The sequence below is a fragment of the Salmo salar genome, chromosome 17 (assembly GCF_965601325.2).
Source record: "Salmo salar chromosome 17, fSalSal1, whole genome shotgun sequence".
In the NCBI taxonomy this organism is placed as follows: Eukaryota; Metazoa; Chordata; class Actinopteri; order Salmoniformes; family Salmonidae; genus Salmo; species Salmo salar.
In genome coordinates, this window is record NC_138307.1 from 87,598,135 (window position 1) to 87,616,758 (window position 18,624).

At 43.8% G+C, this 18,624-nt stretch overlaps 1 protein-coding gene across 3 annotated transcripts in view; it reads left to right on the forward strand.

Annotated features, from left to right (window-relative positions):
* LOC106609851 (rho GTPase-activating protein 8-like) overlaps window positions 1-18,624 on the forward strand; it is an 82,333-nt gene that overhangs the window by 35,118 nt on the left and 28,591 nt on the right. For all 3 annotated transcript variants that reach the window (XM_082964353.1, XM_082964355.1, XM_082964356.1), the window contains exon 4: window positions 13,839-13,926. In XM_082964353.1, the coding sequence (XP_082820479.1) occupies window positions 13,839-13,926 (88 nt within the window). The remainder of the gene's footprint in view (window positions 1-13,838; window positions 13,927-18,624) is intronic.

Sequence of the window (18,624 nt, forward strand, 5' to 3'; positions counted from 1 at the left end):
GATGTGGTTATGTCATATGGCTGTGGACTACTACACTAGTTCATTTAGCAGGTCCTGATGTGGTTATGTCATATGGCTGTGGACTACTACACTAGTTCATTTAGCAGGTCCTGATCTGGTTATGTCATATGGCTGTGGACTACTACACTAGTTCATTTAGCAGGTCCTGATGTGGTTATGTCATATGGCTGTGGGCTACTACACTAGTTCATTTAGCAGGTCCTGATGTGGTTATGTCATATGGCTGTTGTGCTACACTAGTTCATTTAGCAGGTCCTGATGTGGTTATGTCATATGGCTGTGGGGCTACACTAGTTCATTTAGCAGGTCCTGATGTGATTATGTCATATGGCTGTGGGCTACTACACTAGTTCATTTAGCAGGTCCTGATGTGGTTATGTCATATGGCTGTGGGCTACTACACTAGTTCATTTAGCAGGTCCTGATGTGGTTATGTCATATGGCTGTGGACTACTACACTAGTTCATTTAGCAGGTCCTGATGTGGTTATGTCATATGGCTGTGGGCTACTACACTAGTTCATTTAGCAGGTCCTGATGTGGTTATGTCATATGGCTGTGGACTACTACACTAGTTCATTTAGCAGGTCCTGATGTGGTTATGTCATATGGCTGTGGGGCTACACTAGTTCATTTAGCAGGTCCTGATGTGGTTATGTCATATGGCTGTGGGCTACACTAGTTCATTTAGCAGGTCCTGATGTGGTTATGTCATATGGCTGTGGGCTACTACACTAGTTCATTTAGCAGGTCCTGATGTGGTTATGTCATATGGCTGTGGGGCTACACTAGTTCATTTAGCAGGTCCTGATGTGGTTATGTCATATGGCTGTGGGGCTACACTAGTTCATTTAGCAGGTCCTGATGTGGTTATGTCATATGGCTGTGGGGCTACACTAGTTCATTTAGCAGGTCCTGATGTGGTTATGTCATATGGCTGTGGGGCTACACTAGTTCATTTAGCAGGTCCTGATCTGGTTATGTCATATGGCTGTGGGGCTACACTAGTTCATTTAGCAGGTCCTGATGTGGTTATGTCATATGGCTGTGGGACTACACTAGTTCATTTAGCAGGTCCTGATGTGGTTATGTCATATGGCTGTGGACTACTACACTAGTTCATTTAGCAGGTCCTGATGTGGTTATGTCATATGGCTGTGGGGCTACACTAGTTCATTTAGCAGGTCCTGATGTGGTTATGTCATATGGCTGTGGGCTACTACACTAGTTCATTTAGCAGGTCCTGATGTGGTTATGTCATATGGCTGTGGGCTACTACACTAGTTCATTTAGCAGGTCCTGATGTGGTTATGTCATATGGCTGTGGACTACTACACTAGTTCATTTAGCAGGTCCTGATGTGGTTATGTCATATGGCTGTGGGCTACTACACTAGTTCATTTAGCAGGTCCTGATGTGGTTATGTCATATGGCTGTGGACTACTACACTAGTTCATTTAGCAGGTCCTGATGTGGTTATGTCATATGGCTGTGGGGCTACACTAGTTCATTTAACAGGTCCTGATGTGGTTATGTCATATTGCTGTGGACTACTACACTAGTTCATTTAGCAGGTCCTGATGTGGTTATGTCATATGGCTGTGGGGCTACACTAGTTCATTTAGCAGGTCCTGATGTGGTTATGTCATATGGCTGTGGGGCTACACTAGTTCATTTAGCAGGTCCTGATGTGGTTATGTCATATGGCTGTGGGGCTACACTAGTTCATTTAGCAGGTCCTGATGTGGTTATGTCATATGGCTGTGGGCTACTACACTAGTTCATTTAGCAGGTCCTGATGTGGTTATGTCATATGGCTGTGGGACTACACTAGTTCATTTAGCAGGTCCTGATGTGGTTATGTCATATGGCTGTGGGCTACTACACTAGTTCATTTAGCAGGTCCTGATGTGGTTATGTCATATGGCTGTGGGACTACACTAGTTCATTTAGCAGGTCCTGGTGTGGTTATGTCATATGGCTGTAGGGCTACACTAGTTCATTTAGCAGGTCCTGATGTGGTTATGTCATATGGCTGTGGGGCTACACTAGTTCATTTAGCAGGTCCTGATGTGGTTATGTCATATGGCTGTGGACTACTACACTAGATCATTTAGCAGGTCCGGATGTGGTTATGTCATATGGCTGTGGACTACTACACTAGTTCATTTAGCAGGTCCTGATGTGGTTATGTCATATGGCTGTGGGGCTACACTAGTTCATTTAACAGGTCCTGATGTGGTTATGTCATATGGCTGTGGACTACTACACTAGTTCATTTAGCAGGTCCTGATGTGGTTATGTCATATGGCTGTGGACTACTACACTAGTTCATTTAGCAGGTCCTTATGTGGTTATGTCATATGGCTGTGGACTACTACACTAGTTCATTTAGCAGGTCCTGATGTGGTTATATCATATGGCTGTGGACTACTACACTAGTTCATTCAGCAGGTCCTGATGTGGTTATGTCATATGGCTGTGGGACTACACTAGTTCATTTAACAGGTCCTGATGTGGTTATGTCATATGGCTGTGGGGCTACACTAGTTCATTTAGCAGGTCCTGATGTGGTTATGTCATATGGCTGTGGGGCTACACTAGTTCATTTAGCAGGTCCTGATGTGGTTATGTCATATGGCTGTGGGGTTATGTCATATGGCTGTGGGGCTACACTAGTTCATTTAGCAGGTCCTGATGTGGTTATGTCATATGGCTGTGGGGCTACACTAGTTCATTTAGCAGGTCCTGATGTGGTTATGTCATATGGCTGTGGGGCTACACTAGTTCATTTAGCAGGTCCTGATGTGGTTATGTCATATGGCTGTGGACTACTACACTAGTTCATTTAGCAGGTCCTGATGTGGTTATGTCATATGGCTGTGGGGCTACACTAGTTCATTTAGCAGGTCCTGATGTGGTTATGTCATATGGCTGTGGGGCTACACTAGTTCATTTAGCAGGTCCTGATGTGGTTATGTCATATGGCTGTGGGCTACACTAGTTCATTTAGCAGGTCCTGATGTGGTTATGTCATATGGCTGTGGACTACTACACTAGTTCATTTAGCAGGTCCTGATGTGGTTATGTCATATGGCTGTGGGGCTACACTAGTTCATTTAGCAGGTCCTGATGTGGTTATGTCATATGGCTGTGGGGCTACACTAGTTCATTTAGCAGGTCCTGATGTGGTTATGTCATATGGCTGTGGGCTACTACACTAGTTCATTTAGCAGGTCCTGATGTGGTTATGTCATATGGCTGTGGGCTACTACACTAGTTCATTTAGCAGGTCCTGATGTGGTTATGTCATATGGCTGTGGACTACTACACTAGTTCATTTAGCAGGTCCTGATGTGGTTATGTCATATGGCTGTGGGGCTACACTAGTTCATTTAGCAGGTCCTGATGTGGTTATGTCATATGGCTGTGGGGCTACACTAGTTCATTTAGCAGGTCCTGATGTGGTTATGTCATATGGCTGTGGGGCTACACTAGTTCATTTAACAGGTCCTGATGTGGTTATATCATATGGCTGTGGGGCTACACTAGTTCATTTAGCAGGTCCTGATGTGGTTATGTCATATGGCTGTGGACTACTACACTAGTTCATTTAGCAGGTCCTGATGTGGTTATGTCATATGGCTGTGGGGCTACACTAGTTCATTTAGCAGGTCCTGATGTGGTTATGTCATATGGCTGTGGGGCTACACTAGTTCATTTAGCAGGTCCTGATGTGGTTATGTCATATGGCTGTTGTCTACTACACTAGTTCATTTAGCAGGTCCTGATGTGGTTATGTCATATGGCTGTGGGGCTACACTAGTTCATTTAGCAGGTCCTGATGTGGTTATGTCATATGGCTGTGGACTACTACACTAGTTCATTTAGCAGGTCCTGATGTGGTTATGTCATATGGCTGTGGACTACTACACTAGTTCATTTAGCAGGTCCTGATGTGGTTATGTCATATGGCTGTGGACTACTACACTAGTTCATTTAGCAGGTCCTGATGTGGTTATGTCATATGGCTGTGGGGCTACACTAGTTCATTTAGCAGGTCCTGATGTGGTTATGTCATATGGCTGTGGACTACTACACTAGTTCATTTAACAGGTCCTGATGTGGTTATGTCATATGGCTGTGGGCTACACTAGTTCATTTAGCAGGTCCTGATGTGGTTATGTCATATGGCTGTGGGGCTACACTAGTTCATTTAGCAGGTCCTGATGTGGTTATGTCATATGGCTGTGGGCTACTACACTAGTTCATTTAGCAGGTCCTGATGTGGTTATGTCATATGGCTGTGGGGCTACACTAGTTCATTTAGCAGGTCCTGATGTGGTTATGTCATATGGCTGTGGGCTACTACACTAGTTCATTTAGCAGGTCCTGATGTGGTTATGTCATATGGCTGTGGGGCGACACTAGTTCATTTAGCAGGTCCTGATGTGGTTATGTCATATGGCTGTGGGGCTACACTAGTTCATTTAGCAGGTCCTGATGTGGTTATGTCATATGGCTGTGGGCTACTACACTAGTTCATTTAGCAGGTCCTGATGTGGTTATGTCATATGGCTGTGGGGCTACACTAGTTCATTTAGCAGGTCCTGATTCTGGTTATGTCATATGGCTGTAGGCTACACTAGTTAATTTAGCAGGTCCTGATGTGGTTATGTCATATGGCTGTGGGGCTACACTAGTTCATTTAGCAGGTCCTGATGTGGTTATGTCATATGGCTGTGGACTACTACACTAGTTCATTTAGCAGGTCCTGATGTGGTTATGTCATATGGCTGTGGGCTACTACACTAGTTCATTTAGCAGGTCCTGATGTGGTTATGTCATATGGCTGTGGACTACTACACTAGTTCATTTAGCAGGTCCTGATGTGGTTATGTCATATGGCTGTGGGCTACTACACTAGTTCATTTAGCAGGTCCTGATGTGGTTATGTCATATGGCTGTGGGCTACTACACTAGTTCATTTAGCAGGTCCTGATGTGGTTATGTCATATGGCTGTGGGGCTACACTAGTTCATTTAGCAGGTCCTGATGTGGTTATGTCATATGGCTGTGGGCTACTACACTAGTTCATTTAGCAGGTCCTGATGTGGTTATGTCATATGGCTGTGGGGCTACACTAGTTCATTTAGCAGGTCCTGATGTGGTTATGTCATATGGCTGTGGGCTACTACACTAGTTCATTTAGCAGGTCCTGATGTGGTTATGTCATATGGCTGTGGGGCTACACTAGTTCATTTAGCAGGTCCTGATGTGGTTATGTCATATGGCTGTGGGCTACACTAGTTCATTTAGCAGGTCCTGATGTGGTTATGTCATATGGCTGTGGACTACTACACTAGTTCATTTAGCAGGTCCTGATGTGGTTATGTCATATGGCTGTGGGCTACACTAGTTCATTTAGCAGGTCCTGATGTGGTTATGTCATATGGCTGTGGGGCTACACTAGTTCATTTAGCAGGTCCTGATGTGGTTATGTCATATGGCTGTGGACTACTACACTAGTTCATTTAGCAGGTCCTGATGTGGTTATGTCATATGGCTGTGGGGCTACACTAGTTCATTTAGCAGGTCCTGATGTGGTTATGTCATATGGCTGTGGACTACTACACTAGTTCATTTAGCAGGTCCTGATGTGGTTATGTCATATGGCTGTGGGCTACTACACTAGTTCATTTAGCAGGTCCTGATGTGGTTATGTCATATGGCTGTGGACTACTACACTAGTTCATTTAGCAGGTCCTGATGTGGTTATGTCATATGGCTGTGGGGCTACACTAGTTCATTTAGCAGGTCCTGATGTGGTTATGTCATATGGCTGTGGGCTACACTAGTTCATTTAGCAGGTCCTGATGTGGTTATGTCATATGGCTGTGGACTACTACACTAGTTCATTTAGCAGGTCCTGATGTGGTTATGTCATATGGCTGTGGGGCTACACTAGTTCATTTAGCAGGTCCTGATGTGGTTATGTCATATGGCTGTGGGCGCTACACTAGTTCATTTAGCAGGTCCTGATGTGGTTATGTCATATGGCTGTGGGGCTACACTAGTTCATTTAGCAGGTCCTGATGTGGTTATGTCATATGGCTGTGGGCTACTACACTAGTTCATTTAGCAGGTCCTGATGTGGTTATGTCATATGGCTGTGGGCTACTACACTAGTTCATTTAGCAGGTCCTGATGTGGTTATGTCATATGGCTGTGGGGCTACACTAGTTCATTTAGCAGGTCCTGATGTGGTTATGTCATATGGCTGTGGGGCTACACTAGTTCATTTAGCAGGTCCTGATGTGGTTATGTCATATGGCTGTGGGGCTACACTAGTTCATTTAGCAGGTCCTGATGTGGTTATGTCATATGGCTGTGGGGCTACACTAGTTCATTTAGCAGGTCCTGATGTGGTTATGTCATATGGCTGTGGGGCTACACTAGTTCATTTAGCAGGTCCTGATGTGGTTATGTCATATGGCTGTGGGCTACTACACTAGTTCATTTAGCAGGTCCTGATGTGGTTATGTCATATGGCTGTGGGGCTACACTAGTTCATTTAGCAGGTCCTGATGTGGTTATGTCATATGGCTGTGGGGCTACACTAGTTCATTTAGCAGGTCCTGATGTGGTTATGTCATATGGCTGTGGGCTACTACACTAGTTCATTTAGCAGGTCCTGATGTGGTTATGTCATATGGCTGTGGGGCTACACTAGTTCATTTAGCAGGTCCTGATGTGGTTATGTCATATGGCTGTGGGCTACTACACTAGTTCATTTAGCAGGTCCTGATGTGGTTATGTCATATGGCTGTGGGCTACTACACTAGTTCATTTAGCAGGTCCTGATGTGGTTATGTCATATGGCTGTGGACTACTACACTAGTTCATTTAGCAGGTCCTGATGTGGTTATGTCATATGGCTGTGGGGCTACACTAGTTCATTTAGCAGGTCCTGATGTGGTTATGTCATATGGCTGTGGACTACTACACTAGTTCATTTAGCAGGTCCTGATGTGGTTATGTCATATGGCTGTGGGGCTACACTAGTTCATTTAGCAGGTCCTGATGTGGTTATGTCATATGGCTGTGGGCTACTACACTAGTTCATTTAGCAGGTCCTGATGTGGTTATGTCATATGGCTGTGGGCTACTACACTAGTTCATTTAGCAGGTCCTGATGTGGTTATGTCATATGGCTGTGGACTACTACACTAGTTCATTTAGCAGGTCCTGATGTGGTTATGTCATATGGCTGTGGGGCTACACTAGTTCATTTAGCAGGTCCTGATGTGGTTATGTCATATGGCTGTGGACTGCTACACTAGTTCATTTAGCAGGTCCTGATGTGGTTATGTCATATGGCTGTGGACTACTACACTAGTTCATTTAGCAGGTCCTGATGTGGTTATGTCATATGGCTGTGGACTACTACACTAGTTCATTTAGCAGGTCCTGATGTGGTTATGTCATATGGCTGTGGGCTACACTAGTTCATTTAGCAGGTCCTGATGTGGTTATGTCATATGGCTGTGGGGCTACACTAGTTCATTTAGCAGGTCCTGATGTGGTTATGTCATATGGCTGTGGGGCTACACTAGTTCATTTAGCAGGTCCTGATGTGGTTATGTCATATGGCTGTGGACTACTACACTAGTTCATTTAGCAGGTCCTGATGTGGTTATGTCATATGGCTGTAGGCTACTACACTAGTTCATTTAGCAGGTCCTGATGTGGTTATGTCATATGGCTGTGGGGCTACTACACTAGTTCATTTAGCAGGTCCTGGTGTGGTTATGTCATATGGCTGTGGGGCTACACTAGTTCATTTAGCAGGTCCTGATGTGGTTATGTCATATGGCTGTGGGCTACTACACTAGTTCATTTAGCAGGTCCTGATGTGGTTATGTCATATGGCTGTGGGGCTACACTAGTTCATTTAGCAGGTCCTGATGTGGTTATGTCATATGGCTGTGGGGCTACACTAGTTCATTTAGCAGGTCCTGATGTGGTTATGTCATATGGCTGTGGGCTACTACACTAGTTTATTTAGCAGGTCCTGATGTGGTTATGTCATATGGCTGTGGGGCTACTACACTAGTTCATTTAGCAGGTCCTGATGTGGTTATGTCATATGGCTGTGGGGCTACACTAGTTCATTTAGCAGGTCCTGATGTGGTTATGTCATATGGCTGTGGGCTACTACACTAGTTCATTTAGCAGGTCCTGATGTGGTTATGTCATATGGCTGTGGGCTACTACACTAGTTCATTTAGCAGGTCCTGATGTGGTTATGTCATATGGCTGTGGACTACTACACTAGTTCATTTAGCAGGTCCTGATGTGGTTATGTCATATGGCTGTGGGCTACTACACTAGTTCATTTAACAGGTCCTGATGTGGTTATGTCATATGGCTGTGGGGCTACACTAGTTCATTTAGCAGGTCCTGATGTGGTTATGTCATATGGCTGTGGGGCTACACTAGTTCATTTAGCAGGTCCTGATGTGGTTATGTCATATGGCTGTGGGGCTACACTAGTTCATTTAGCAGGTCCTGATGTGGTTATGTCATATGGCTGTGGGCTACTACACTAGTTCATTTAGCAGGTCCTGATGTGGTTATGTCATATGGCTGTGGGGCTACACTAGTTCATTTAGCAGGTCCTGATGTGGTTATGTCATATGGCTGTGGGCTACTACACTAGTTCATTTAGCAGGTCATGATGTGGTTATGTCATATGGCTGTGGGCTACTACACTAGTTCATTTAGCAGGTCCTGATGTGGTTATGTCATATGGCTGTGGGCTACTACACTAGTTCATTTAGCAGGTCCTGATGTGGTTATGTCATATGGCTGTGGACTACTACACTAGTTCATTTAGCAGGTCCTGATGTGGTTATGTCATATGGCTGTGGGGCTACACTAGTTCATTTAGCAGGTCCTGATGTGGTTATGTCATATGGCTGTGGACTACTACACTAGTTCATTTAGCAGGTCCTGATGTGGTTATGTCATATGGCTGTGGACTACTACACTAGTTCATTTAGCAGGTCCTGATGTGGTTATGTCATATGGCTGTGGACTACTACACTAGTTCATTTAGCAGGTCCTGATGTGGTTATGTCATATGGCTGTGGGCTACTACACTAGTTCATTTAGCAGGTCCTGATGTGGTTATGTCATATGGCTGTGGGGCTACACTAGTTCATTTAGCAGGTCCTGATGTGGTTATGTCATATGGCTGTGGGCTACTACACTAGTTCATTTAGCAGGTCCTGATGTGGTTATGTCATATGGCTGTGGACTACTACACTAGTTCATTTAGCAGGTCCTGATGTGGTTATGTCATATGGCTGTGGGGCTACTACACTAGTTCATTTAGCAGGTCCTGATGTGGTTATGTCATATGGCTGTGGGGCTACACTAGTTCATTTAGCAGGTCCTGATGTGGTTATGTCATATGGCTGTGGACTACTTCACTAGTTCATTTAGCAGGTCCTGATGTGGTTATGTCATATGGCTGTGGGCTACTACACTAGTTCATTTAGCATGTCCTGATGTGGTTATGTCATATGGCTGTGGGGCTACACTAGTTCATTTAGCAGGTCCTGATGTGGTTATGTCATATGGCTGTGGACTACACTAGTTCATTTAGCAGGTCCTGATGTGGTTATGTCATATGGCTGTAGGGCTACACTAGTTCATTTAGCAGGTCCTGATGTGGTTATGTCATATGGCTGTGGGGCTACACTAGTTCATTTAGCACGTCCTGATGTGGTTATGTCATATGGCTGTGGGGCTACACTAGTTCATTTAGCACGTCCTGATGTGGTTATGTCATATGGCTGTGGGGCTACACTAGTTCATTTAGCAGACTAGTGTAGCATTGTGGTGTTATTTTATAGTATGAAGAATAGAATTTAAAATGGCTGAATGGAATAGAAATCGGAGGACGTAACAGAGCTCGTTCTTCCTATCAGATTCCAAGGCGCATTTTGCTCTTTTTGCACCCCAGTATCTCTACATGCACATCTTCATCTGTTCATCATCATCTGCTCATCTATCACTCCAGTGTTAATCTGCTAAATTGTAATTACTTTGCTACTACGGCTCATTTATTGCCTTACCTCCTCACGCCTTTTACACACACTGTATATAGACTTTCTTTTTTTCTCTACTGTATTATTGACTGTATGTTTGTTTACTCCAAGTGTAACTCTGTGTTGTTGTTTTTGTCGCACTGCTTTGCTTTATTCTTGGTCAGGTCGCAGTTGTAAATGACAACTTGTTCTCAACTTGCCTACCTGGTTAAACAAAGGTGAAATAAATAAAATACAAATTGAAGATGTTGGAAGAACTGTCTACATTTACTTTTAACATTTTCATCAGCCAACAAGCTGAGTAGGCCTAACGAACAGCGAAAGCACTAGCCTATGTCAATCTACTATCCCCTATAAGTACAAAAGTTGACCTAGAGAGCATTTGGAAAGTATTCAGTCCTCCAATTTCCATATTTTGTTACGTTTACAGCCTTATTCTAAAATGTATTAAATTGTTTTTTTCCTCCTCATCAATCTACACACAATACCCCATAATGACATCACAATACCCCATAATGACATCACAATACCCCATAATGACATCACAATACCCCATAATGACATCACAATACCCCATAATGACATCACAATACCCCATAATGACATCACAATACCCCATAATGACAAAGCGTAAACAGGTTGAGAAATGTTTGCGAATTTATTACAAATAAAAAAACTGAAATCTCATTTACATAAGTATTCAGACCCTTTACTCAGTACTTTGTTGAAGCACCTTTGGCAGTGATTACAGCATCGAGTCTTCTTGGAAATGAAGCTACAAGCTTGGCACACCTGTATTTGGGGAGTTTCTCCCATTCTTCTCGACAGATCCTCTCAAGGTCTGTTAGGTTGGATGGGGAGCGTCGCTGCACAGCTATTTTCAGGTCTCTCCAGAGATGTTTGATTGGGTTCAAGTCCGGGCTCTGGCTGGGCCACTCAAGGACATTCAGAGACTTGTCCCGAAGCCACTCCTGCATTGTCTTGTCTGTGTGCTTAGGGTCGTTGTCCTGTTGGAAGGTGAACCTTCGCCCCAGTCTGAGGTCCTGAGTGCTCTGGAGCAGGTTTTCATCTAGGATCTCTCAGTTCTTTGCTCCGTTCATCTTTCCCTCGATCCTGACTAGTCTCCCAGCCCCTGCTGCTGAAAAACATCCCCACAGTGTGATGCTGCCACCACCATGCTTCACCGTAGGGATGGTGCCAGGTTTCCTCCAGATGTGAAGCTTGGCATTCAGGCCAAAGAATTCAATCTTGGTTTCATCAGACCAGAGAATCTTGTTTCTCAAGGTCTGAGTCCTTTAGATGCCTTTTGCCAAACTCCAAGCGGGCTGTCATGTGCCTTTTACTGAGGAGTGGCTTCCGTCTGGCTACTCTACCATAAAGGCCTGATTGGTGGAGTGCTGCAGAGATGGTTGTCCTTCTGGAAGATTCTCCCATCTCCACAGAGGAACTCTGGAGCTCTGTCAGAGTGACCATCAGGTTCTTGGTCACCTCCCTGACCAAGGCCCTTCTCCTCCGATTGCTCAGTTTGGCCGGGCGGCCAGCTCTAGGAAGAGTCTTGGTGGTTCCAAACGTCTTCCATTTAAGAATGATGGAGGCCACTGTGTTCTTGGGGACCTTCAATGCTGCAGACATTTTTTTGTTGTTGGTACCCTTCCCCCAGATCTGTGCCTCGACACAATCCTGTCTCGGAGCTCTATCAATCAGATTTATCATTGAAGTGTATTTATAAAGCCCTTTTTACATCAACCGATGTCACAAAGTGCTCTACGGGCCAATTCCTTTGACCTCATGGCTTGGTTTTTGCTCTGACGTGCACTGTCAACCGTGGGACCTTATATAGACAGGTGTGTGCTTTTCTAAGTCATGTCCAATCAATAGAATTTACCACAGGTGGAGCTAAATTTTACCTCCAGATTTGACCTCCAAATTTACCACCAATCAAGTTGTAGAAACATCCAGAGCTCCTTTTCGAGTCTGAATACTTATGTAAATAAGGTATTTCTGTTTTTTTATTTATTTTTAATAGATTTTCTAAAAATCTATTTTTTGCTTTGTCATTATGGGGTAGTGTGTGTCGATTGATGAGGAAAAAACATGTATTTAATCCATTTTAGAATGAGTCTGTAACATAACAAAATGCGGGGTGAAAAAAAAGGCAAAGGTTCTGAGTACTTTTCTGAATGCAATGTTTGGTCTATTGGTCGACTTGTCCTTCTGCGAGAGAGAAATATTCCAAACATAGTCTGAGATAGTTGTGGGATGCAATATATCCCAAATGAATACAACCACTCACATCAAAACACCTTTTAAAAGCAATGAAGCTGATGCACCAGATCAGAACGTTTTTTTAAATGTTTTATTTTACCTTTATTTAAACTAAGCAAGTCAGTTAAGAACAAATTCTTATTTACAATCACGGCCTACACCGGCCTAATTTAGCCTGAAAATCTTCACAAAATGGCAGCAATTCACACAGCAGTAGGCTATGTTCCAAAATGCTATCAATTAGTGGGAAAACACCATTAATTAATGTGCTGATGTGCTCTCTCTCTCTTCGTTCTCTCTCTCTCCTCCTGTTCTCTCTCTCTCCTCCTGTTCTCTCTCTCTCCTCCTGTTCTCTCTCTCTCCTCCTGTTCTCTCTCTCCTCCTGTTCTCTCTCTCTCCTCCTGTTCTCTCTCTCCTCCTGTTCTCTCTCTCTCCTCCTGTTCTCTCTCTCCTCCTGTTCTCTCTCTCCTCCTGTTCTCTCTCTCTCCTCCTGTTCTCTCTCTCCTCCTGTTCTCTCTCTCTCCTCCTGTTCTCTCTCTCCTCCTGTTCTCTCTCTCCTCCTGTTCTCTCTCTCTCCTCCTGTTCTCTCTCTCTCCTGTTCTCTCTCTCCTGTTCTCTCTGTTCTCTCCTCCTGTTCCCTCTGTTTTCTCCTCCTGTTCTCTTTCTCCTCCTGTTCTCTTTCTCCTCCTGTTCTCTCTGTTCTCTCCTCCTGTTCCCTTCTGTTCTCTCTGTTCTCTCCTGTTCTCTCCTCCTGTTCCCTCCTGTTCTCTCTCTTCCTGTTCTCTCTCTCTTCCTGTTCTCTCTCTCTTCCTGTTCTCTCTCTCTCTCTCCTGTTCTCTCTCTCTCCTGTTCTCTCTCTCTCCTGTTCTCTCTCTCTCCTGTTCTCTCTCTCTCCTGTTCTCTCTCTCTCCTGTTCTCTCTCTCTCCTGTTCTCTCTCTCTCTCCTGTTCTCTCTCTTCCTGTTCTCTCTCTCTTCCTGTTCTCTCTCTCTTCCTGTTCTCTCTCTCTTCCTGTTCTCTCTCTCTTCCTGTTCTCTCTCTTCCTGTTCTCTCTCTCTCCCTGTTCTCTCTCACTTCCTGTTCTCTCTCACTTCCTGTTCTCTCTCTCTCTCTCTCTCTCCCTGCTCTCTCTCACTTCCTGTTCTCTCTCACTTCCTGTTCTCTCTCTCTCTCCTGTTCTCTCTCACTTCCTGTTCTCTCTCACTTCCTGTTCTCTCTCTCTCCTGTTCTCTCTCTCTCCTGTTCTCTCTCTCTCTCTCTCCTGTTCTCTCTCTCTTCCTGTACTCCCTCTCTTCCTGTTCTCTCTCCTGTTCTCTCCTCCTGTTCCCTTCTGTTCTCTCCTCCTGTTCCCTTCTGTTCTCTCCTCCTGTTCCCTTCTGTTCTCTCCTCCTGTTCCCGTCTGTTCTCTCCTCCTGTTCTCTCTCTGTTCTCTCCAGGTGATGATAACTACGGCAGGAAGTTAGTTATCTTCAGTAGCTGCCTGATGCCCCCCTCCCATCAGCTCAACCACCACCACCTACTGCAGTGAGTCAGCACGACCATCATATCATATGTGGTGTTTATGTACACTGAGTAGTCCATATCTCCCCTGTAGAACGTCCTCTATGGTCTGTTCTGCTATATGTAGTCCATATCTCCCCTGTAGAATGTCCTCTATGGTCTGTTCTGCTATATGTAGTCCATATCTCTGTAGAATGTCCTCTATGGTCTGTTCTGCTATATGTAGTCCATATCTCCCCTGTAGAATGTCCTCTATGGTCTGTTCTGCTATATGTAGTCCATATCTCTGTAGAATGTCCTCTATGGTCTGTTCTGCTATATGTAGTCCATATCTCTGTAGAACGTCCTCTATGGTCTGTTCTGCTATATGTAGTCCATATCTCTGTAGAATGTCCTCTATGGTCTGTTCTGCTATATGTAGTCCATATCTCCCCTGTAGAATGTCCTCTATGGTCTGTTCTGCTATATGTAGTCCATATCTCTGTAGAACGTCCTCTATGGTCTGTTCTGCTATATGTAGTCCATATCTCTGTAGAATGTCCTCTATGGTCTGTTCTGCTATATGTAGTCCATATCTCCCCTGTAGAATGTCCTCTATGGTCTGTTCTGCTATATGTAGTCCATATCTCCCCTGTAGAATGTCCTCTATGGTCTGTTCTGCTATATGTAGTCCATATCTCCCCTGTAGAACGTCCTCTATGGTCTGTTCTGCTATATGTAGTCCATATCTCCCCTGTAGAATGTCCTCTATGGTCTGTTCTGCTATATGTAGTCCATATCTCCCCTGTAGAATGTCCTCTATGGTCTGTTCTGCTATATGTAGTCCATATCTCTGTAGAATGTCCTCTATGGTCTGTTCTGCTATATGTAGTCCATATCTCTGTAGAACGTCCTGTATGGTCTGTTCTGCTATATGTAGTCCATATCTCTGTAGAATGTCCTCTATGGTCTGTTCTGCTATATGTAGTCCATATCTCTGTAGAATGTCCTCTATGGTCTGTTCTGCTATATGTAGTCCATATCTCCCCTGTAGAATGTCCTCTATGGTCTGTTCTGCTATATGTAGTCCATATCTCCCCTGTAGAATGTCCTCTATGGTCTGTTCTGCTATATGTAGTCCATATCTCTGTAGAATGTCCTCTATGGTCTGTTCTGCTATATGTAGTCCATATCTCTGTAGAACGTCCTCTATGGTCTGTTCTGCTATATGTAGTCCATATCTCCCCTGTAGAATGTCCTCTATGGTCTGTTCTGCTATATGTAGTCCATATCTCTGTAGAATGTCCTCTATGGTCTGTTCTGCTATATGTAGTCCATATCTCCCCTGTAGAATGTCCTCTATGGTCTGTTCTGCTATATGTAGTCCATATCTCCCCTGTAGAATGTCCTCTATGGTCTGTTCTGCTATATGTAGTCCATATCTCTGTAGAATGTCCTCTATGGTCTGTTCTGCTATATGTAGTCCATATCTCCCCTGTAGAATGTCCTCTATGGTCTGTTCTGCTATATGTAGTCCATATCTCCCCTGTAGAACGTCCTCTATGGTCTGTTCTGCTTTATGTAGTCCATATCTCTGTAGAATGTCCTCTATGGTCTGTTCTGCTATATGTAGTCCATATCTCTGTAGAACGTCCTCTATGGTCTGTTCTGCTATATGTAGTCCATATCTCCCCTGTAGAATGTCCTCTATGGTCTGTTCTGCTATATGTAGTCCATATCTCTGTAGAATGTCCTCTATGGTCTGTTCTGCTATATGTAGTCCATATCTCTGTAGAATGTCCTCTATGGTCTGTTCTGCTATATGTAGTCCATATCTCTGTAGAATGTCCTCTATGGTCTGTTCTGCTATATGTAGTCCATATCTCCCCTGTAGAATGTCCTCTATGGTCTGTTCTGCTATATGTAGTCCATATCTCTGTAGAATGTCCTCTATGGTCTGTTCTGCTATATGTAGTCCATATCTCCCCTGTAGAATGTCCTCTATGGTCTGTTCTGCTATATGTAGTCCATATCTCCCCTGTAGAATGTCCTCTATGGTCTGTTCTGCTATATGTAGTCCATATCTCTGTAGAATGTCCTCTATGGTCTGTTCTGCTATATGTAGTCCATATCTCTGTAGAATGTCCTCTATGGTCTGTTCTGCTATATGTAGTCCATATCTCTGTAGAATGTCCTCTATGGTCTGTTCTGCTATATGTAGTCCATATCTCCCCTGTAGAATGTCCTCTATGGTCTGTTCTGCTATATGTAGTCCATATCTCCCCTGTAGAATGTCCTCTATGGTCTGTTCTGCTATATGTAGTCCATATCTCTGTAGAATGTCCTCTATGGTCTGTTCTGCTATATGTAGTCCATATCTCCCCTGTAGAATGTCCTCTATGGTCTGTTCTGCTATATGTAGTCCATATCTCCCCTGTAGAATGTCCTCTATGGTCTGTTCTGCTATATGTAGTCCATATCTCTGTAGAATGTCCTCTATGGTCTGTTCTGCTATATGTAGTCCATATCTCCCCTGTAGAATGTCCTCTATGGTCTGTTCTGCTATATGTAGTCCATATCTCTGTAGAATGTCCTCTATGGTCTGTTCTGCTATATGTAGTCCATATCTCCCCTGTAGAACGTCCTCTATGGTCTGTTCTGCTATATGTAGTCCATATCTCTGTAGAATGTCCTCTATGGTCTGTTCTGCTATATGTAGTCCATATCTCCCCTGTAGAACGTCCTCTATGGTCTGTTCTGCTATATGTAGTCCATATCTCTGTAGAATGTCCTCTATGGTCTGTTCTGCTATATGTAGTCCATATCCCTGTAGAATGTCCTCTATGGTCTGTTCTGCTATATGTAGTCCATATCTCTGTAGAACGTCCTCTATGGTCTGTTCTGCTATATGTAGTCCATATCTCCCCTGTAGAATGTCCTCTATGGTCTGTTCTGCTATATGTAGTCCATATCTCTGTAGAATGTCCTCTATGGTCTGTTCTGCTATATGTAGTCCATATCTCTGTAGAATGTCCTCTATGGTCTGTTCTGCTATATCTAGTCCATATCTCCCCTGTAGAATGTCCTCTATGGTCTGTTCTGCTATATGTAGTCCATATCTCCCCTGTAGAACGTCCTCTATGGTCTGTTCTGCTATATGTAGTCCATATCTCTGTAGAACGTCCTCTATGGTCTGTTCTGCTATATGTAGTCCATATCTCTGTAGAACGTCCTCTATGGTCTGTTCTGCTATATGTAGTCCATATCTCCCCTGTAGAACGTCCTCTATGGTCTGTTCTGCTATATGTAGTCCATATCTCTGTAGAACGTCCTCTATGGTCTGTTCTGCTATATGTAGTCCATATCTCTGTAGAACGTCCTCTATGGTCTGTTCTGCTATATGTAGTCCATATCTCCCCTGTAGAATGTCCTCTATGGTCTGTTCTGCTATATGTAGTCCATATCTCTGTAGAATGTCCTCTATGGTCTGTTCTGCTATATGTAGTCCATATCTCCCCTGTAGAACGTCCTCTATGGTCTGTTCTGCTATATGTAGTCCATATCTCCCCTGTAGAATGTCCTCTATGGTCTGTTCTGCTATATGTAGTCCATATCTCCCCTGTAGAATGTCCTCTATGGTCTGTTCTGCTATATCTAGTCCATATCTCCCCTGTAGAATGTCCTCTATGGTCTGTTCTGCTATATGTAGTCCATATCTCCCCTGTAGAACGTCCTCTATGGTCTGTTCTGCTATATGTAGTCCATATCTCCCCTGTAGAACGTCCTCTATGGTCTGTTCTGCTATATGTAGTCCATATCTCTGTAGAATGTCCTCTATGGTCTGTTCTGCTATATGTAGTCCATATCTCTGTAGAATGTCCTCTATGGTCTGTTCTGCTATATGTAGTCCATATCTCTGTAGAATGTCCTCTATGGTCTGTTCTGCTATATGTAGTCCATATCTCTGTAGAATGTCCTCTATGGTCTGTTCTGCTATATGTAGTCCATATCTCTGTAGAATGTCCTCTATGGTCTGTTCTGCTATATGTAGTCCATATCTCCCCTGTAGAATGTCCTCTATGGTCTGTTCTGCTATATGTAGTCCATATCTCTGTAGAATGTCCTCTATGGTCTGTTCTGCTATATGTAGTCCATATCTCTGTAGAACGTCCTCTATGGTCTGTTCTCCTATATGTAGTCCATATCTCTGTAGAACGTCCTCTATGGTCTGTTCTGCTATATGTAGTCCATATCTCCCCTGTAGAACGTCCTCTATGGTCTGTTCTGCTATATGTAGTCCATATCTCTGTAGAATGTCCTCTATGGTCTGTTCTGCTATATGTAGTCCATATCTCCCCTGTAGAATGTCCTCTATGGTCTGTTCTGCTATATGTAGTCCATATCTACAGGGCCTTCAGAAAGTATTCATACCCCTGGACTTATTCCACATTGTATTGTGTTACAGCTTGAATTCAAAATGGATTCATTCTACACACAAATACCCTGTAATGACGAAGTGAAAACATGTTTTTAGACATTTTAGCAAATTGTTTGAAAATTAATTACAGAATTATCTAGTTTACATCAGTATCTCACACCCCTGAGTCAATTCATGTTAGAATCACCTTTTGGTAGCGATTTACAGCAGTGAGTCTTTCTGGGTAATTCTCCCGATTGGCACATATGTTTTTTTCTGTTGCTCATTAGATAAACTGACCTATTCCTCGTAGGGCTGGGCGATAT